This window comes from Eleutherodactylus coqui, chromosome 3, assembly GCF_035609145.1.
Source record: "Eleutherodactylus coqui strain aEleCoq1 chromosome 3, aEleCoq1.hap1, whole genome shotgun sequence".
Taxonomy (NCBI): Eukaryota; Metazoa; Chordata; class Amphibia; order Anura; family Eleutherodactylidae; genus Eleutherodactylus; species Eleutherodactylus coqui.
This window is the reverse complement of record NC_089839.1, coordinates 56,266,051-56,288,467: the sequence shown is the minus strand read 5'-3', so window position 1 is coordinate 56,288,467 and position 22,417 is coordinate 56,266,051. Positions and strand designations below refer to the sequence as shown.

General features: G+C 39.5%; 1 protein-coding gene across 2 annotated transcripts in view; it reads left to right on the top strand.

The window, feature by feature from the left end:
- The window catches only part of MACROD2 (mono-ADP ribosylhydrolase 2), a 1,963,046-nt gene extending 1,957,578 nt beyond the window's left edge, over window positions 1-5,468 (top strand). For both annotated transcript variants that reach the window (XM_066595626.1, XM_066595625.1), the window contains exon 21: window positions 4,924-5,468. In XM_066595626.1, coding sequence (XP_066451723.1) covers window positions 4,924-4,940 — 17 coding nt within the window. In that variant the 3' untranslated portion in view covers window positions 4,941-5,468. The remainder of the gene's footprint in view (window positions 1-4,923) is intronic.
- Window positions 5,469-22,417: the final 16,949 nt, after the last annotated feature.

Below are 22,417 nucleotides of genomic sequence, written 5' to 3'. Positions count from 1 at the left end.
AAGATGCTACATTCATTGCTGACCTTAGCATCTAATTAAGAGTTTTTTCCCCTTACACAAGGCTGTGAATATTGAAAAAAAAAACAATTACATACTATAAAATAATACATTTACACAGCATGATAAATTCCTCTAAAAAAAGAAAATGCCAAAAGAGCCATTTTCTGTTCAGCTCACTTTGGCAAAATAGAAAAAATTCAAAAAGTCATATATACCTCAAAATGGTACCAATAAAAACTAAAGTTCTCTTGCAGAAAATAAGGCCTCGTACAGCTCTGTTGATAGAAGAATAAGAAAAGCTCTAGTTCTGGAATGTGGCACCACACAAAAAAGTTGTTTTTTTAAATTAAATTGTACAAAAATAATAAAACTTCTATAAATTTTGGGGTGTCCTAATCATGCTGACCTGTAGAATGAAGCTAGCATAATATTTATACTACATGCTGAATGCTATAAAACTAAATCCCAAAAAACAATGGTGAAATAGCTTTTTTTTATTGCACCCCAGTAAAAAAAAATTAAAAAGTTATTCTACACATTAAATGTAACCGCAAATTGGTTCCTATAAAAATTAGAACTCGTCCGACAATATACAGCTACATTGAGGAAAAAATAAGAGTTATGACTGCTGGAGCTGAAAAGGGGAAATGATTTACTGGTTCTTCCAGCTAAAATTAGTTACATCATTAAGGGGTTAAAAATGCACTTAAAGGAGATGTCTCGAGGAAGCAGTTAAATTTTTTTTTTGCCCAGTCCCCCCCATTAAGCATACATAACTAAGCCCCCCTGTAAATGACATTTCTAGCTGGTTCGTACTTACCGTTCCAGCGTTTCAGCAACTTATAAAAGTTTCCCAAGATGGCCGCCGGCTCTTTCCCCGTCGCTCGCTGCAGCCCGACATGCGCGCTCCCGAGACGCCGCCAGCTGTGTCTCCATGGCAACCGGACGCATCGCAGCCGCCGACCAGACGCCCCGCAGCCGCCGACCAGACAGCAGGTAACCGGCGCTAGCCCCCGGCTCCCCAGCGCTAGACCCTCAGCCCAGGTGAAGGCCCCGGAGCCCAGCGCTAGGTTCCGGAGCCTAGCGGCAGCCCCCCTCGGCCTAGCGACAGCCCCCCCATCGCAGCGGCAGCCCCCCCCGGCCTAGCGACAGCCCCCCCATCGCAGCGACAGCCCCCCCATCGCAGCGGCAGCCCCCCCCGGCCTAGCGACAGCCCCCCCATCGCAGCGACAGCCCCCCCGGCGCAGCGGCAGCCCCCCCGGCGCAGCGGCAGCCCCCCCGGCGCAGCCCGGCGCAGCGGCAGCCCCCCCCGACCCATCACTTACCTGAGACGCTTCTCGGGGCTGCTGGGCTGGGCTGGGCTTCTCCGCTGGGCAGCTCCACTTTCTGCACCTTCCTCTAACAGAGGAAGGTACAGAATGGCCGCTTCAGCGCGCTCCCGAGCAGTGACAGCTCGTCTGCGCATGCGCAGAAGAGCTGTAGCGGGGAGCACACTGAAGCGGCTCGTGCTGAATGGAGAAGACCGGACTGCGCAAGCGCGTCTAAAAAAGCAAGCTGCCGGCGAATTTAGACGGAACCATGGAGACGAGGACGCTAGCAACGGAGCAGGTAAGTGGAATAACTTCTGTATGGCTCATATTTAATGCACAATGTACATTACAAAGTGCATTAATATGGCCATACGGAAGTGTATAACCCCACTTGGTTTCGCGAGACCACCCCTTTAAGGTCTCTAAGTTCTCCAGCAAATATATTTACATGAGGCATAAATTCAAAATCTACAATAAAAATGTGACTTTTGCCAAGGGATGGGATTTCCTTTAATGGGAAGTACACACAGATTTAACATAAGTGGGAGGGAGATATGAGGATTGCCCCTACTGCACCCCCCGCTTTATATGTTGGATCTATTATGAGGATATAGAACTAAATTAAAACTAGAAGATATCTGATTTAAGCATAATGGTTTGCAACTAGAGATGAGCGAGCACCCAAATGCTCAAGTCCTCGTTATTCGAATCGAGCTGTTTGTAAAATTCGAGAGCTCTACTAGAGTAACGAACCCCATTGACTACAATAGGAGACTTGAGCATTTTTGTAGCCGAGCTTTTTTTTTTTCTAGGTCTCTCTCTCTCTTCTCTCTCTTCTTTTTTCTTCTAGGTCTCTCTCTCTCTTCTCTCTCTTCTTTTTTCTTCTAGGTCTCTCTCTCTCTTCTCTCTGTTCTCTCTCTCCATCAAGCTCGGCAGAGTATGTTCGCTCAACTCTATTTGCAATAAAAATACTGAGTCTCTACATCATTGGTCATCCACGCAAATCTGCTGACTTTTTAATACTTTTGCCAGACAGTGCACATATTCCTAATTGTTCAATAGTCGCTGTTCACAGATATTAACACAGCAGTATTGCAATGCGCCTGTTACAAAGCGTGCTGAGGTCTTCTCTGCCTCCGAATAATCTTTGTCATTTTAAGTGTTCTTGGGTATTGAAAGATGACAGTTTTATTATGGATTGAGTTTGCCTATAAAACATATCCATAATTTAGTACTCCTTGCGTACAAGCAGAGAGTATACTGATCTAACCAAATACAAAATTAAACTTTAATTAGCATAAATGAACCATAGAAGCTTAATATGCAAACTCTTAACTAAAAGATGTGCTTAATACTCAGACTTATTCAACAGTAGAATATAACGCAACAGACTGACAGCTCACATAAATTTACCATTATAAGTTCACCGAGCAGAGAAGGGATGTGAGAGACGTGCAGACATATTATATCCACTAAGTGGACTGAATTTTACAATGCATCTCCCTAGGAAAGTGACAAACAATTTATACAGTTTAATCCGAAACGTGACTCTCTTCTCCTAAATCCCTTGGATTCTGGGAAACATGAAGTTCATGGCAGTTTTATTGCCTTTGGCTCAAGACTGTCCAAATTAATTTGTGATCCGAGAACATTAAAACAAAAAGTGCAAAGCATATATAGTTTTTCATACAGATTTTCCCTGAAGCGACAATAAAATTTTTGTCATGGGATATATTTGTGTCAGCCGTGGGTACAGTATATACCTTGATGAAGCTCAGATTTGGTTCCCATTACTGGCAAATAGCTTACTGTGATAGCTATCAAATAATCGCGGTCTACAAACATAACAAAAAGCATAAAATGTCTCTTCTGTTTCTGGATTGTGTCAAAATTATTAATGAACTGTTAGATGTTTTTTTCATTGTGGGCTTTTGAAAATATTTAACTTACTATATGGCATCCAAAGTCTTCATCTAATATACTAAATGTATATTTGTTATGTCTGCTTGGGTATTTTACATTATTTCTCTCTCTTTAAGCATACTCATGCACAATAGATAGCTGTTGGCCAAACATTATCTCACCTGATGCCCCCATACGCATGCACACTCAGCTTGGCAGAGCATGCACGTGATTTTCCAAAACAGGGGAGAAAGCCACTGCCAGACACCTCTGGGTGCATCTTGTCTTGCCAAGATCAAAAGGATAAGGCAGTTGAAATCAAACTGCCTGGTTCTTATCTCTCCATTTATTCTTCATCAGGGAAGGGTCAAAAGGCCCTCAAACACATTAGATGGCTGGCCAGACCCGTCAAAATATGTACCTGATGTGTATCACCACCCTAACACACCCAACTGATCTTTCTCTCTCTCTTCCCCTTCATCTGTCTCCATAATCAGAAACATTTAGCCTCAATGGTGGAACATGCAGTAACTAGAGTTATGTACCTATAAGTATTTCATATAAGATCATGTGAAGCCATTACAAAATTGTTGTAAGCCTCCATATGAAAATGGATGGGTCCATAGATTTGTATGAGTGCCATGTTACAGCTCTGTACAACTTGAAACTTGCAGCGAGCCATACCATTGATCATCTTCATGAGACCTAAAGGGGTTTTTCAGCATTTTGAAAATAAACCAAGGCAGCAGTATAAAGAAAACTGTATAAAAAAACACATACTCATCAGCGCTGCCACTCTAGTGCTGGAAGCTTCTACAGTGGTCACGTGCTGTACATTGTTCCCTAAAATGACTGTAGCTGATTAGTGGCCTCAATGGCACTTGACCACTGAGGCCACTGATTGTTGCAGGCAATTCTAACTCTTGCTGGATCTGCAGGACTTTTGTAAGGTGTGTAATGTATTTTACTTTTATACAGTTATCCGTCCTTGAATAATTTTAAAATTGTTGTAAAACCCCTCTTAAATTACATTGAAAGTATTAGCCTACTTTGACATGTGACAATGACTAACAAATCAACTTTTAAAGTCATACTATAAGTTAGAGTAGTAGTACTTCCCAACCGGAGATTTGTGAAACCTACTGTTCCCGGGAACCTGGTAAGGGCTTCACCAGAACTCATATAGTAGCTTTGTATGGTTTCCTCAGGAAAGGAACTTTTTTTTAGAGCTTCCAACATAGTAAAAATCTTGGGAATTACTGAACATTACACATTAGTCTTGAATCTAGTTTGAATTATATTTATGGTTATGATAGCTGATGATTAGTGGCAAGTAAACTTTTCAAAAGTTTGGTTTGTCCGATTTGTCAAACATTTGCAAAAAGTTCAGTTTGGTCTGAATTAGTTTGAACCTAACCAGAAGGTTACCAAAACCCCTTAAACTGGTGTATAACACTGTCTAAGAGCCATAAAAGCCCTTTATAACAGGTCTAGTGTTGAGCGAACCGAACCTGTCGAACCCTATTTTGGGTTGGACTTTGCTAAAAGCTTGATTCAGTTGTGCACCGAACTGAACTTTTAGCAAAGTTCAAACCAAGTACTACTGGTTCAGTTTGCTCAACACTACTGGTGATGTCCAGAAATGGTAGATGCTATTCTAAGCAAAACATGAAAAATAACCAGACGTTTGTTTCTTGTTTTTTAATAACAGCTGCACCAGAGAAGTAAGAAGACAAAGGGGGACAAAGAAGCAGAATGAAAGCTAAGAGTTCATTCCAGTAGTAGATGAAAAGACTTCCCTAGATTGTTGCTTTCAGGGCTAATGGTTATATGATAGGAGTATTACTTGATTTCCCTTCTAATTATCAGTTAAAGAATATAAATTTGATGCATTATTTTCCTTTTGCGATTGCTTTTAGGTTTAGGTCCTCATATTCTTTAAGATGGTAAATTGCATCCAGCGTAAAAGTTATCTTCTGGATAATGATCCTTCATAAATTTAAAGTTCTAAAAGTTGATGTTAATAATCTACCTACTTTTCGGCTTTATTTCAATTCTGTTTTTCCAAATTTGCTCAGTGATTTGGCTTGGCCACATGTCATTCAATGTTGACAGATACAATAATTAGTAGAGGCATCCTGTGAAATATCTTCTGCTTCAGTGGATAAGCCTCATGGGTTTCCTAATGTGATTTTTACTCCTTTCTAAGTTGAAATCTGCTAATACATGAAAACTAATAAAATGCACAATTGTTTGAACTGCAAGAATGTGTCACTGTCTTTATCAGTCTGTCTGGATGCAATTATGGAACGTCTGGAGCTATTTTTCATCGTTTTATTTTTCTTTAACAACAATAAAAACTCTAATTAAACTTTTTAGTTTTCATTAATCCATACTGGTTATTATATTAGATTTGTGGGTAATATCTTATAATATCCTGCATGGCGCTGCGCCACCATACATCGCCTCCTTCCTATCAGTACACCACCCAGCCCGCCCACACCGATCCGCTAACACACTCAGACTACACACCCCTCTAATACGAACCTCACATGCTCACTTACAGGACTTTACCAGAGCAGCACCCATCCTCTGGAACGCTCTACCCCAATGCATCCGGACAATTCCTGATGCATGAAATTTCAGATGTGCCTTAAAAAAGCACCTTTTCAGGGAAGCATACCAAATCCCCTGACTTAGTCCCCTGCCCCTCCCTATGGCTCCCCACACCTCCCACCCTGCCTATTGCATACGACCACTACCCCTGCTCCTCCTTACTGCCTCACCCCGTTTGCCTTTTAATAACTGATTTCCACATGAAATACCCTATTGCCTGTGTTCCCCATGCCTCGCTCCACCACCCCCTTGCACCTCCTGTACCACCCCCAAGCCATTTTTTTCAAACCGAATGTACCCCACATTATTATTGTTGTATTGTTTTGCATTTATCCCATGCCTAAAAGCGCTGCGGAATAAGTTAGCGCTATACAAATAAAGATTATTATTATTATATCCTCAAATATTTTACATACCACAGATGTCAAACGTACCGAACGGTAGTTGCAAGGTTCCATTCTTTTACCCTTCTTAAATATTCGTAAATAAACCATCCTCCAATTTTTCGGCACTGATCCTGTTGACCTCACTTATTAGCACCTTTCTCCCACAGTCCTTCAGTTTTTGAAGAAAAATATGAAACGGTGTTTCATAGTGTAGAGGGCCTTGACAGTACATGAATGATTAGAAGTCTCAAATAGGAATAAGGTTATCTTGAAAAGTTGTACTCAGCGCAACTCAATGCTGCTGCCATCATTAACTGATCTGCAGATACCTCCATTAATTGATTTTAAAGGAACACTCCAGCCAAAACGCATTTTTTCCATCCCTGCCCCCTTCACCTGATTGCCTGTCACACTTCTGGATGTCTCCTCTGTGTATTCCAGTCACTTCCCTTGAAGTGCAAACCCCTGCCTGATGCTTATCAAACACCATCTTGATGGTGAGATTTTTTACTTTTACTTTCACTTTAAATAAATCCCATGATGCATCAGCACAGCATTAGTTAAGGCTATACCATTTTTGCCTGTGGGAGGGACAGTTTAATTATCATTTCCTTCTATAGTCACTTTAAAAAGTTACAATCATAAGTATACAGTCAGGAGGATGAGCCGTGATCTCCTCTATTATACCTGTGTGACAGGAGCTGTGTGATCACCAGCTGTAACTATGATAGGAGTGCTTGTATCCCCCCCTAAGTATTTTTTGTGGTAGATTTATATAACAACATCACACACACTGAGAAATTCAGTGAATAATGAACACATAACCCCAAGTAGACCTGAGTTGGTCAGAATTGAGATCACATGACCATCTGAGGAATAAGAGGCTGGGAGATTCAAAAAGAAAGAAATAACCAAGAAAGGTAACACTACCTCACTTCTGTATACTAGGGGATAACTAAATAATGAATACATTTTAAAAAAAAAAACACCATAGCGGTCATTTAACATAAGTGACCAACAAGTGAAATGGGTGCTGCAGAAGTAGAAGGATGGGACCCTGACATGGAGAAAATTCTTTTATAGGGCAGTGTGTTTTAATGCTAGCAGGTCTAATCACACCCTCAGGTTTTGGTATGCAGTGCTGATTTTCCTTGTTCCTCACTTCAGTTTTTGAATAGAATCTGTTCTAGGCAAATTTACAACCGTTCCACAGAGTTTTCATTGTTAATGACTTTTATATATTGTTACAATTCCCTGACTGTGACTTGGAACACCTCAGTGACAAGGTTATTGAAAAGTGTTTTGGTGGTTTTGTTTTACAGTAATCTGAGTTATCCATATATCAGCAGTTGGACTTTTCAATTACAGGTGCATTTCTGCTATTTGTACTCAAACCGTCTTGGCTGGACTTAACGTTCTCTCAATTGGCTCTTCCAGGAATGATTTAGGTGTATTATAGTGAGGGTGGTTTTTCAATTAAATTAGTAGTGTCCGCATGCACAACCCCTTCCAGAATGTGCAGCCCATAACGAACAGCTAATCAGCCTGTGGAATGCTCTCAATGTTTAAACAATTGATTTTGTCGGGGAAAGCTGTGTCTGGGAAAATGTTGTTGTTAGCCGTTTAGTCGTTCACGACCCTCAGCGACCCTAAAGGGGAGCTTCCTCCATGTTTTTTGATTTTGCCCTGCTTCTTTCAGTTGGGTGATATCCATGCCAGTATTGGCTCTGACAGTATCAGCCATCGTGTCCTTTTACCAGCCAAATCTTCATTTGCCACTGATCTGTACAAGCATTATAGATATTTCTAGTGACTCTGCTCGCATTACATGGCCAATGTCCATGAGTCTGAGTCCGGTGAACTTGCCCTCCAGTGATCTATCGGGTCTCATATGATTCAGGACTTCTCTGTTTCTTACTCTTGCTGTCCAGGGCATACACAGCAGCTTTCGCCAGCACCACAGCTCAGATGCATCAATCTATTACGGAAAAGCCATTCACATTCCTGTAATACAAAGATGGACCTCCAGAATGGGAGCCGCTCTTAAGGCCGTATTCCCACATATCTAATCATCTGGCTTTTTTACCTCCAGCATTGCAGAGGGAATCTGATGCCAACACTGATCCTATAGTTTTCTCTATGACAGTTCATGGCATCTGACGCATCAGTTTCGATTGCTGGTTGTCTCCTCAACCCCTGACAGGAAAATATCCCATGCAGCATTTTTTTGATTGCCTATAAATACTGGACTGGTGCAAAAAGTGTACTAAAATGCCATTAGTTGTGTGTCTCCAGCATAAAATCACTGGCAGCACACAGCTGATATATGGGAACCCATTCCAGGACATAGAAGGCGATCCCACTCTACGACATCCATATGCCCTAATAGGGGATATGAACAGGGTTTGCCTTCTTGGCACAGTTATTCTATGTGTAATAACTCTAATCACTTTGTAAATGTTGTGGTTTCATTTTTTTCCTGTTCTTATACAATAATACACAAAAAAAGTGGAAGAATATTGACACTGTATATTTCATAAGGATTTTGTAATGTTGAAAGCTGTTCTATAGTCTACATTTCTTAGCAGTTTTTTCTACTCAAGATTTTTCTCTATTTCACAAAAAATTATAAAAAAAAACTTGTGAAATTCTGCTGTACTTGCAAATGTGTTCAGGCAAACGTGAGACTTGTGGATCTTTTTTGTTTTATAAAAAAGGGGACATACTATCATTTTAATTCGTACCAAATACATGACTTTGAAAGAAGGCACAGCATGTGTCAATGGTTGATGTTGTGTGAAACACGTTCCAATTACTGTGGGAAATGATTACAATGTGTTTCTAGCATTTGTGTTTCTCTTGAATATTCAAACATTCCCATCCCACTGTGCTAGAATAATTTATTTTTGGCATGCTGAAGCTTTAGCTTTCTGAATTAGCTACAATTCTGTGGGGCTTTTTTTTTTTAAACCAAAAAATAGAAAGAAATCGGATTAGCATTTTTGTGCTTTCTACTTCTTCCTGCTTAATCTTCTGCCTAATAATACATTTTTTTCCATCTAAACATTTAATTTGTGAATTAGTTAAAATCCAAAATAATTCAAAAACATAATTTAGCTTTTTTTTTGAGTCAGATAATTATATATGTAAAGTTACTGAGATATTCTAAGGAGAGGAACAACTTATCGCTCTAGCAGGCTGATGGAGAGGGAATGTTAATAAATATATTCTCATTTTTGTACATCACAAAAAAAGTTCATTTCAACTGCTCTATCTGGTGCCATATATCGGTCGGTCCCTAGGGGGACACAGAAGATTCACGGAGTCTTCTGCATAAACTATCTCTACGCTCATATGTTAATGCCTATGAAAAGGGCCCCTGCATGTTATTTACATGAAACTACCCCTGGTTTGACTTAAAGGAGTTAGCTGAAAGGTAGGTTTTGTACTTATTTGCCCAGGCCTTGGCGATACTACTTCCTTATTATGGCCCTAAATCTTAAAAATGGGTTTGTCTAATGTGTTTTTGCATGGTTAAGAAATGAAAATATGGAGATTGGAGTATTCCACAATCACTTGTCAGAATCATGTTGATAGCTCCTGTAAGGTGACACACAGGTCCATACAGCTAATATCACTGCTGGCACCAGGTTCTTCCGAGTCACCGATTCGCTTCTGTGTCTCCTGTGTGTGTTTGGGTTGTGGCTGGTCTTTTGATTTGCTCTTATTGTCTGTTAGTTTGTTTCCCTTGTCATCCTACCTTGTTTCCCTCTGACTTTGACTCTGCTTCTGCAATCAGTGAGGTCACCCTTTTTGGGGTGTGTGCTCCAGTTAGAGGCGGGTCCAAGCAGATGGGTTCCAGATGTTCCCTTAAGTATTATCTTCTGTTTTGTTTTTCCTGCTTAGCATCTGATATTCTCTGTCTACTATACGTTTTACTGTACTCATCACTCAGTCTGTCCTAGCTGATAGCACCCTAGGTTTTGCTCATTATCTCACCATTTGGCCTGGACAGACATGAAAGCTACTTAGTGTGTATGTGCCAATTTATTTTTCCCATAAATTGCACCATATTATTCAAAAATTCTACCCTAGAAACAATGCCACCATTTTTTTTATACCAGGCTCATGTGGAATTTGTTAGAAAAGAAACCCTATATATGAATAGAAATGTAGAGTAAGGCCCCATAGATTGTTAGAGGTGTCATTTTATCATTGCTGTTTTAGTACGTATGTGAGGTTCTCCGAGGAAAATGGAAAAATGTGAGTAGTTTTTATTTAACTATGTGTGAGCAATCAATGTAATATGTTCATCCGAATACAGAATTTAACAAGAGGTTAGCTAAACCAGACACTCCATTAAAGCCTATTGACAGCCAATTGGAAGTCTATGAACCTCATCGTTCATAGCTATAATTCACTGACATCTTTGTCAAATATAGCTTTTATGGGATTGATTTAAGAATCAAGTGTTCGGATCACTAACTGATGCATTGTGAAGTCCTCAGATGGCCTGTTATTAGTCTTTGGCAACATGATACAACACCCACTAGTTTATTATTTTGCTGCCAAACATTTGCAAAAATCCATTAACATTTCAGCCCAATTGCATTGCCTCAGTAGTAAACCACTGGTAAAAAAAAGCCCATTGATAAACAGTAGTTTAGCAAATGACAGCTGTCAGTACAATAAAGGAAGGCGGCACTTTATATAAGAACCTTTCGTAGTCAAGTTTAACAGGAACATTTTGTTACCTTTAGATTCTGGCACAAACATTACTTGTAAAAAAGGAAATAGCAATTACTTATAAATGCCAAGAAAATAGTTTTGTAACTATGCCAATAAATATAATAATACTTGTTGGATATTTTCTTACTGCCCAACAATAGTCTATGGCTCTTCAAAAAATGAAATAAACATCAGTAGAAGATACTGAAAATACAACAATGTTTTTGCAGTTTATCATGTATTATAATAATCTCAACATTTTATTTAAAGAGACCCTGTCAGTTACTTCGAACCCTACAAGCTAAGCTTACGGGCTTAAAAGTAGGTGACCCACTGAGTCCAGGGTTTTACTTTTATACTAACCTTTCCTACCATTCCCCCAATGTCCGCACTTAAACCCACTACTGAATGCATAGAGCGGACTACATAGGCTCGCACTAAGTAGTCCTTCCATCCGATATATAGAATGGGAGGGCTACTTAGAATGCACCTCAATGAATCCAGAGGCAAATTTGAGCACTGACAATGGGGGGCATTGACAAATTTCCTGAATGCCTCCCGTTACCACAATGGTCTTATTCCCCCATAGTGTAGCCTTTTTGACAGTAGTAGCTGCAACCTCAGTCCTCGGAAGAGCTATCATCTACTGGTTATCAACATTTCCTGACTACCCCCCCCCCCCCCCACCTCCCCCAGTAAAATATATAGACCCTTTGCCAGCAATGTCCACAACTCTCATACACCATAGAGGCAAGCTCCACTGATCAACAGCACTCACAAACCTATCCACCAAATACAGTCTGCTGACATTACACTAATGCACTTACAATTACATAGGAAAGAACCAGGGCAGAAAAAAAACATAGGAAACTTCATGTTCACAGTATATAATTGAGGAACAAATAAGCTCAGCACTTGCCAACTTCTGGCTCTATATCAAATTTTAATAGTTTACTATTTTTGCATTTTCAATCTGCCACCCACTGGCTTTAATCGATATCTTCACTTGAGACAATTTTGCATTGAACAGTTTGGTAGAGTGTTGGAATGTGGTCTGTTAATTGGAGCAGTTGGACAACTGATTCTATTTAAACCAGTCTACTCATTCTATAAAACTATTCTTGTCAGATAAACTAGGTTGACTCGATGTTCGGAACATAAAATGTTTGGAAAAATGGTTGTAAATGTTTTAAGAACTGTTGAGCCAAGGATTCGCTTGAACTGTCCGCCATCTAGGGCTTGGTCATCCAGGTTTTGGGGACATGGCAACAGTCAAACTGGTAAGCACTTGCTATGAACGTTGCTAAGCAATGCTTGACTCTCCCTAGCGGCACTGTTGGCTGAAGCACAACAGCAGCACTAGACTTAACATAGGAACTTTGACTTCACCTGACAGGTCACTCAATGTATCAAACTCAAATTTTATGATTTTACAGCGGTGGTGAGGATGTAACAAATCTAATGACACCAAAATCATCCACCAAAGGTCATGTCAAAGTGTGGCGCAATAAAAAGCCTGTAGGCTTTTCCAAATTAGATGTCTCCACTGGAGAAATCCTTTGGAAAGTGGCAGAGGGATATTTTGGAGCTGCAGGATCATGATGCAAAGGAACGCACTTGTACTTGGAGATTCACTGTGATCAGAGCTAGCTACCAGTTTATACAGGTCAATTGGCTCCATAGAATATATTTGACTCTTGTGTGATTGGTTTAGATGCCCAAACTTACTATTAATGTTTGCATTAGATGCAAAAGGGGAAATGTAACTTAGTTTTGGTTTGTAGGCCAGTATAATTGGACGCTTTCAAACCATATGTAACATTTTTTCTTTCACAAGAATATTTAATGGTGATCCTAGTAATAATTCACCTCCTGAATTCAAATATGTTGTTAGAATTTTTCCATCAGGCAGAGTTTTTTCGTGACACACATTTCAAGTTTTATAAAATTAGTACTTATATAAGTCAACATTATGTGAAATACAGTTAACCTAGAATTTTTTTTTTCTCGAAGAATAATGTTAATTTGTTTCTTACTGATAGTTTTTCATTTTCAGAACAACCTTGATATGCTGAAAGTTAAGACTAGACGTATTTTAAAATATCCCTTGTCCATTTAGAGTTTACTTACTCATTTTGGACATTACTTTTAGGGAGAGAATTTAATCGTAATTACAGAAATGATGACCCCTAATTTGACTCAGTTCTTCATGTAAAAGTTTTAAAATATGAAAAAGCCAGCCTCATTTGTTCATCAGAATAGGTCATAATATAATGATTTGCCATTACCAGATAATGAAAGTGTTCTATAACTGTCTATTATCCTGTTCTATGAATAGTTATTTGTCATAGCTGCAAATATCGCATGTTTCCAATCTCTGAAGTCTAATGTATTGTGTCCCAGCACTATTTTACTACATTTTGTTCTTAAGTTTGTGAAATAAAATCTATGAAAGCCTTCAATAAACTTGAGTCTAATTAAGAGTCTTGTATCATAAAGTCATGCTATCTTCATTCAATTCAACTTCATTAAATTTAGAAAAATGGTTTAATTATGTTTCTTAAAGTGGTGGGACAACATTTTATTTTACTGCAGAATAGATCAGAGTAGGGATATTCCTAATAAATGAAAACATCCCCTTTGTGAAATGTAAAAATGATCACTATGTTTACAAGTCTCTAACATCATATACCATCATTGTGTTAGGGAATGTCCTGCACATGTATTAAAGGGGTTAACTGGGTCTTTTCAAAGTATGGCCAAACGCAGGGGTGTAGCTACACTGGTTCTCACTAATCTGGACCCATAAGTTCTTTCAGAAGCCACATAACACTTGTCATTAATGTGACCACTGCAGCTAATTATCGGCTTCAGTGGTGATCACTCTGACAACATGTGACCAATCATATGATGAATGGCACATGACTGCTGCGTCTACTATGCCAGATATCGCTCAGCATGAGAGTTGTTGAATAAAGGGGCAAAGGCAATGAATGATCTTATTTTTTTTCTAGTCTTTTTGTTATTGTGTAGTCATGAGCTTGACTTTAGCTGACTGTATGGAGGTATGCCCATCTTTGGACGTTTTAAGATTTACTTTCTAAATAAATTACTATGGTTGGTCAATCCTGTGGGCCAGATCCAAGTTTTTTACATCTGGAGTTGAAGCCACCACTATAGTTTGAGGGATTATTAGAACATATGGACACATACATTTTCAAAACACATACTTTTTTACATTACTTTATAGAATAACCAGATAAAACATGAATTGACATCTTCTCTCAATCTGGGATTACTTTTTTGCAGAGTCTAAATGAGCTCCTCCATCAAGGACTGGCACATGTGACACATGGATTATGCTGCTAAGGAGGTTTTTAGAGCATAAACAATCTCAACACTGCCTGAAAAGTGCTCATCTGTAAGATCTGTAGTAAGTGTTAAAAATGCAGCAAGAACATAAACAATCTCAACACAATGCCACACGAATTCCCAGCAGCCATGTCCTTGGAAAGCCTACCTGAGCCAGAGTGAAAGAAGTCAGCCTCACCCTACTCTCTTTCGATGCTGTAGCTGCCTCTTCCTTCATCTCCATCCCTGCTCATGCAGTAGCCTATGAGCACAGAGAGACAGTTTTGTGTAGGGGAAGTAGCACCTTATTTCAGGCCTCTCCACTGTAATTGATGACCAGGCTGCACATTTCGGGGCCAGGAGTGTGCTCTCCTCATTCTAATTCCTTCTCTTCATCCCACCTCTTTGTACCATCTTTCAACACCTTCCATATTGGCACAGATATCCAAATGTGGCAAAACACGGCCTCCATATGGCTCTGCGTGTGGTAAACACCAAAATTATATCCCCAAATTTATATGTTGTCACATAGACAAACTGGAGCAAGTTCAGAGAAGAGTTACCAAGATGGTGAGCAGTCTGCAAATCATGTCCTATGAGGAACAGTTAAAAGATTTGGGAATGTTTAGCTTGCAAAAAAGGAGAGAGGAAACTTAATAGCTGTCTACAAATATGTGAAGGGCTGTCACAGTGCAGAGGGATCAACCCTATTCTTATTTGCACAAGGAAAGACTAGAAGCAATGGGATCAAACTGAAAGGAAGGAGACACAAAATAGATATTAGAAAAAACTTTCAAACAGTGGTGGTGATCAATTAGTGAAACAGGTTACCAGGGGAGGTGGTGAGTTCTTCTCCAATGGAAGGGTTCAAACAGAGGCTAGAGAGATATCTGTCTGGGGTGATTTAGTGATTCTGCATTGAGCAGAGAGTTGGACCCGATGACCCTGAAGGTCCCTTCGAACTCCATTCTATGTCTAAGGGATGTCTAAGGGAGAGCAGCTACATGGCTGCAGAGCTGTAGCTAGCTTTACAGGCCCAGGCTAACATGTTGCTGACACTGCACAATCTGTAGCCAGGCAAAGTTGTGTGTGACAGTGGGGCCAACCTGCTGGCAGCCCTTTGCCTTGGAAATCTCCAACAAGTACCTTGCCTGACCCAGGTGATGAGCTTAGTAGTGCAGTGCTTCCCAAACAATTACCTAAGTTTACATCTAATGCTGGAAAAGGCCAGGAAACAATACTCACATTTTTGGTGTTCATATACAGCCACATCTCTTCTGGCAGAGGAGCAATGACAGTTCAGCCGACGACTCAACTGCCTCACCTATAATGTGTTTACACTGTGAAATTCAATGTTGCATATGTTAGGCTAAGTGAGCAGCAGAGAGTGCTCATGGACTACAAGATAGTGTATTTTGTTAGCAGGCACTCTATGGAGGTTGAGTACTTGAGAACTGTGGAGTAGCTGCAGAGCAAACATGTTTGTGTTTCAGCCTGAGGAAGGGACCACAATGGTCAGTCATGAAGACACAATAATCAGTATGATCATCGCTGTTGTCTGCTTCTGCTTCAGGGCAAATAATGTGGTGTTGTCACAACAGGGGAGAAGGAGGAAGAGATACCAATTTCCCAACTGTTTGGCCAGTCCACAATTGCTCAACACTGCAGGGACGGTGGCTTTGGGCAAGAAAAGGGGGTGTCTTCTCCAAATTGTTTCTCCACCCATGAGAGAAATATGGAGGAGAAGATTAGGAGGATAATCTAGGTCCAGAGACAGGGAAAGTTCTATTTCTGTCCATCTATCAATGACCCAGCAATTCTTTTAGATGGCAGGAACAGCTGAATGACACTGTGCCCTCAAGATGCTGTTATTGGTGTTGGTGGTTGTTGAGGTGCTGCTGTTCTCCTCCTCATTCTCCCAAAACAAAAATTTTCTAAAGCACAAGAAATTGCTGTACATCCGCAACATTTTCTTGGAAAATGCCTGTGTTAACCCGATACAATTAGTTCTTTGAAAATTTATGACATTGGTTCTAAAAACAAGCTGCAGAATTTTTTTGTTAATAAAAATGCAATTATTTAAAAAAAAACAAAAAAAAAAACAAGCCGCGGATGGTGAGCCAGAGCGGGTAAAAGAGCAGGAGAAAAGTATGATGAGACAGAGAGCAGTGAAAGTGGGTCCAAAGAAGCTCACTGACTACTTCACCCAGCGAGATAATGGAGGAGAGCTGGAGCTGTAAGATGACAGCCACAGTTAGTCGATGGAGCAAGATGCAAGGGCGGCAGCCGGGGGATCCCTTGTTCCCCCCACCTATAACCCAGGAATGGTCAAGCAGATCCAAAACAAATTTATAACGCATTCTATGAGTTCATATGCAGATGCTAACCCTGTTTGAATTTACTAATGCAGAAGCTGCGAATCCCAAGGTTCCTATCCTATACAGCTGGACTTTTATCCCCAATGAGTATTCCTTCCCACAGAGGGTCACATCATCGCCCCATCAAAAAGAAATACACAACAAAAGGATTATGACAAAATTTCCCTTGTGCTTCTCACCCATACTTCCCCAGGAATCTGCCAGTTGCGAGAGATTTTACCCTGATGACAAACCGTGCACTAGATCACCTTCCCAAGAAAAATACAATCTCTACATACCAAGCATCTGTCTCTGGAGTGATTCTGAAAAAGCTACTTACAAGCACCAACATGATCCATCAACATGAGCATTAACTGCATCTACATCAATGCAAAAGAACTTTATTATCCACATAAAAGATCCGCTCCCTGGAAGCCAGATATAGTTTGTGTACAAGAAACATATTTTGCAAACCATAAGTGCCCAAAATTCTCCCACCCCAGCTGCCCTACAATTTTTCTAGCCAATGCTGAGAAGAAGGCGGGGGAGTCCTTACAGCCATTAGAAATACAGTGGACTTTTAGCTTATTGAATCCGAGATAGATGTGGGCGGAAGATATCTTATCCTGGTATACAAAATCGATGGCAGTCTGTTAGCATTAGTAAATATTTATGCACTAAATCCTGCAAAGATCAGCTTTCTCAACAAAATTAAGAGAACAAAAGATCCAAAAAGGAAATTTGGTTTTGTGCGGTGATTTCAATATAATCTGTGACAGAGAGGTCGACTCAAATACCCTGGGCAGAATGTCTGGACCCACACTGTCTGGGTAGTTGATTAAGGAGGAACTGTATGATTCTTTCAGATTTTAGGGAGTACACATTTTATACTACAAGACACAGAACATTCTCCAGAATAGATATGTTCTTAGTGGATTTTTTTCATGCTACCTAGATTCAAAAGGGCCTCAATAAGCACAACTTCCTGGTCAGACCACGCTACTATTCTCCTAACCTTGATGCTGTCTCCTTACTACCACGTACCCTCAGGCTGGTGTAATAATACATATTTAATTAAAAAACCCTCATATCAGAGCAAAGTACAGGATTCCTTAAAAGAATATTTTAGAAATAATGACTCCCCAGAAATAGACACTTTTGTAATATGGAATGCCCATAAGGGGAGTGATGATCCAACAAGGCTCTATATACAAAAGAGAAAAAAAACGAAACTCTCAAATCTATCTGTCCCAGATAAAGGAATTGAAACTGTGGATGGGATGAGAAGGATCTTTGATCTGATCGCTCATGCCAGGGGCCTTTGGACACCTTCTCCTACTTCTCACCTTCTAGTGAAATTGGATGCAGAGAAGCCATTTGACAGAATCCACTGGGGATATACTTTCGCAGTTCTGCAAAAATTTGGTTTTGAAGGTAGCACTTCAAGCTCTCTATTCCACAACTTCTGCCCAAGTATTAATAAATGGTACATTGTCCAGCTGCTTCAATTTATCCAATCTCACCTAACAAGCATGCACCCTTTCGCCCATATTGCTTATATTAGTAATGGAACCATTTGCAGACAGTATATGTACAGATATTAATCTGTTAGAATTCCGCTTCCTCTTAGACAATACAAACTAGGACTATTTGCAGATAATGTGGTACTATTGCTATCACAACCCCTTAGATCACAACACACGACTTCCCAGTTGATTAATAAGTTCTGCAAGATCTCCTATTACAAGATGAATCACAAATCCTAGCTATTGATGTTCCCAATCAACTAAAGGAAATGATACAGCAGGAATTCCAGTACTCCTGGGAAGATTCTAAGAATCCCATATTTAGGTATAAAAATATGCCATCCCTTGGAAAAGATGCCTGAATTAAATATAACACCACTATTTGAGAAAATCCAAAGAGAACTAACTTCCTTTGCTAAAGTGGAGCCATCATAGCTTGGTAGGATCATCCTATATAAAATGATAACTCTCCTAAAGATCCTGTATTGTTTTCGCTGAATGGCGGTCCCGTTCCCCACGTGCTTGGTTAAAACCCTTATAAAAACAGCCTTTATATGAAATAAGAAACCCAAGTAGTGGCCTCGATACTACACTCTTTAGGGAACAAGGGGGACTGGATGTCCCAAACTCGGAAGTATATCAATCTGCTATACTAATAGAACAAATAAAGGCATGATGCTTTTACTTGAATGCTATTAGCTGGCCCACTATTGAGCAACAGTTCTTAGGAGGAAGGTTACTAAGGTTACTGAATTTGTTGTTAGCCATAGCTATAAACCCCTCCACACCAATTCCAAAATACCCTACAATAATGACTTCAGCATTTCTATGGATACAGTTGCTTCATGTTTCCAGGCCTCACTTCCCCAAAAAGCAAATTCCCCTCCCAATAGAGATCTTAGAATTTCTTATCATGAACATTTCAGTTAGCGCATGGAGAGGAAGAGGAGTGGTTTTTGTTTTGGACATATTCATAAATCCCAAGCTAAAAACCTTTGAGGAATCAGAAGGAGAATACAGCCTAAGGAGGACTTTCTCAAGTACCTACAAATCATAAGCCTAGTAGCAAAATATGAAAAATTTATCTTTGTCACTTCCCATTTTCTTGTATAATTACCTATTTAACTCATCATCCAGAAATTGCAGTCTAAACATTTTCTACTGCAAACTCCTGGGGGGAAAAGAAAATGATGAGGGGAAATACAAAAAAGTTCACATTCTCAATTGGCAAAAAGACCTAAAAAGGAATTCACACCTACCCAATTGTAATGGGTTTCTAGTAAGCTTGTACATTCTGAGCTGTTATGGGCCCAAACAAAGTGTGCTGCTGAGATTGTGGGAAGCCAGTATCTCTATTCCATATCTTCTGGAGTTGCCAGTATATAACACCTTTTGGAAAGCAATATTCTCATTGATCTATAACTTTGTGGGAATTCGAATAGCACCTAATCCCCAGATGGTAATGCTAATGCTGGAGGTAGAAAAAATTCCTGTTAGATGCAGAAGAATAGTATCTCATCTACTACTGGTTGCCAAATTGGCCATGGCGAGGAATTGGAGAGCCTTAGAGCCACTCTTCCTAATAATGGATAGGATGTCTGAGCATGGATCTTATGAAAAAGTAATAGCCATCAGAAACAATAGAATGTCTTGCTATTAGGCCTCATGGTTATTATGGATAAATTACCATAACAGGCTGACTCATCTTACAACTACCCCTATGGATAAAGGGAACCCCCCACAACTCCACCAAAAAAGGGATAAAGTAAGATAAGGATTTAACAAATAACACTTAATACTAGAAAGCGGTAATCGTATTCCCCTATTCATCATTCCTTTCCCAATTTACTTAAAGTTTACGCAATTACTGAAATGACTTTCTTTGTATAGGTTTTATTGAAACTATTTATTACATGCAACCTGGTTGTAAGTATGAAGAGTTGTAACATATGTCTCATTGCAATAAGAAAAAAATATTGGAATAAAGAAAAAAAGACAACAGTACTAACTAGTGATGAACAAACTTTTTTAGAATTTCAGTTGGTCTACCAAATTTGGGCAAAAAGTTCAGTTCGGTTCAAATTAGTTCAAACTGAACCTAAACCCAAACTTCATTAAAACCCCTAAAATTGGTTAAGAAGGAAAATGAGAACCATTTTAGTGAGTTTGGCTGAGATAAAGTGCCCGAGGTTCAGGTTCGCTGTGAACTTTTAGAAAAGTTTGACCTGAAACAGGGTCGACTATTTCGATTCACTCAACCACTGAGCTATGCTGTTAGTAGATTTTGATTCAATGAAATATCAAAGTTTCAAGAAACCATGCCATCTCACAGACACTAAACTTCAATAAAGGAAACCAATTAAACACTGTGTACACAGAAATAGTGCTGCATTGCAGGAAAGCTATAAAAACATTAGCCCTTTCTCCAATACTTATGACTCCGTCTTTGAACACATTGAATTCCATAAGACCAGCTTTACTTTTAAATTTGAAATAGAACATCAGCAATATAACTCCTAGATCTTGCTTCAGAGATTGAAGATTTGTTCGATTGGTTACATGATAATGTTTCTTTTCCGTTTTAGAACGAGAAAAGTCAAAGAAAAATAAATAAATTTAACCCACATGATCGAAAAAAATCCTTCAGATTATCATTTAGTTTAATTACATTTTTATATCTCCAGCCCCATCTCGAGATATTCATATTTTTGTGGTATTACAAAGACAGTCGGCTAAAACGCTGAAAGGACACTTTATCACTGTGGAAATCCAGTAATGACAAATAATTCAGACTGTTCCCTTCTCTGAATCTAATATCCTTCCACTGAGCTCCAATCTCATCATAACTTATCAGGAAACAACAACAGATTTTCTAAAATCACACAAATGGGATTGAAACAGCATTTTAAATAAAACAAGAAGAACAAACAAATGTTTCTCCAGACCATTTCCAACTAAAAGAACAATATATTGTAGATTATGTTCAGTAGGAAACAAAGAAAACACATGCATTTATTACTGGGTTATTTGTTTTTCTTCACTGTCCACAAGATTGGATTACTTATTTTTAGTTATAGTTCACATTAGTTTTATGTTTTCTGCAAAGGAAAGCCAGTAACCAGTGATGTGGTTGGATGAAAGAAACAAAAAAATCCATTCTAGACTCTTGCATTCCATACGCTTCATAACCCCTTGAGCATCCAGCCAACTTTTGGTCCTTATGTTTTTTTTATTTGCCTCCTCACATACTTGTGTTTTGTAGTAATTTTGTTTTTATGCCAACAGAAATGTTTGAAGTCCTATTTTTGTGGGATAAATTGTCTCCTTAGGCACCGTTTTAAATTTATATGAAAAAGAAAAATGTGAAAAAATGCACTTTGCAGGTTGTTACAGATATCAAGTGTGCTGTATATGTAGTTTGTATCTTTCGTTTTGAATCCCATGAGGGAATTTTGCTGATTACTTTTACAAAAATGTTTTAGTTTTGTTAGCTTCTAGACTTGGACAGATATTGAACTCGCCCTTGTAAATGCACCATTAAAGGGGTTTTGTCATTCAAAAAAATTATCTAAGCTTACCTATTCCTTCCCTGTCTGTCTCCTTATCACATCTTCTCCTGGTTGAGCTTCTCCAGTGCCCCAGGTCAGCGCACTGCAGGCTGGGCCCAGCTTGTTATCAGGGCTGAATATCTCAAAATCCTTCCAGCTGGGTCAGTGAAGGTCACATCCCTGTGCTGTAGCTTCACTGCTTAGGAAGGAATTGTAATTTATTTCAGAGATAGCTCTCTTGAACAATCTCTGAAGAAGATAGGCAGTCCTCCTGCTGGCCTGTGAGCTGTGACTTAACGTTCATTGGTTGGCAGGCAGAAGACTGCCAACCAAATGTACGTAACCTCACAGGAAGGAGAAGAATCAGGCAGCTGGAGGTGAAGTGACCCCCTGGACTGCAGGAGACAGGAGAAGATAAGGGAGGTGAAGATCTGGTAAGTAGACTGATGAGGGAGGAATAGATAAGTATAAAATTTTTCTTTTTTAGTGACAAAACCCCTTTAAGGATCTGAGAAATTCAAATCGATATTGTACCTGCAAACCCACAATTTTCATGTGAGTGCAATGCGTTTTGCAAGACAATCGCCCATTATTCCCTATTAGAGCAAAAACGCATCACACTTGCACATACATGTGTGTGCAATGCAATTTTCTTTTCTGCTCCCACAGGGAAGAATGGCCAATTTTTCAACA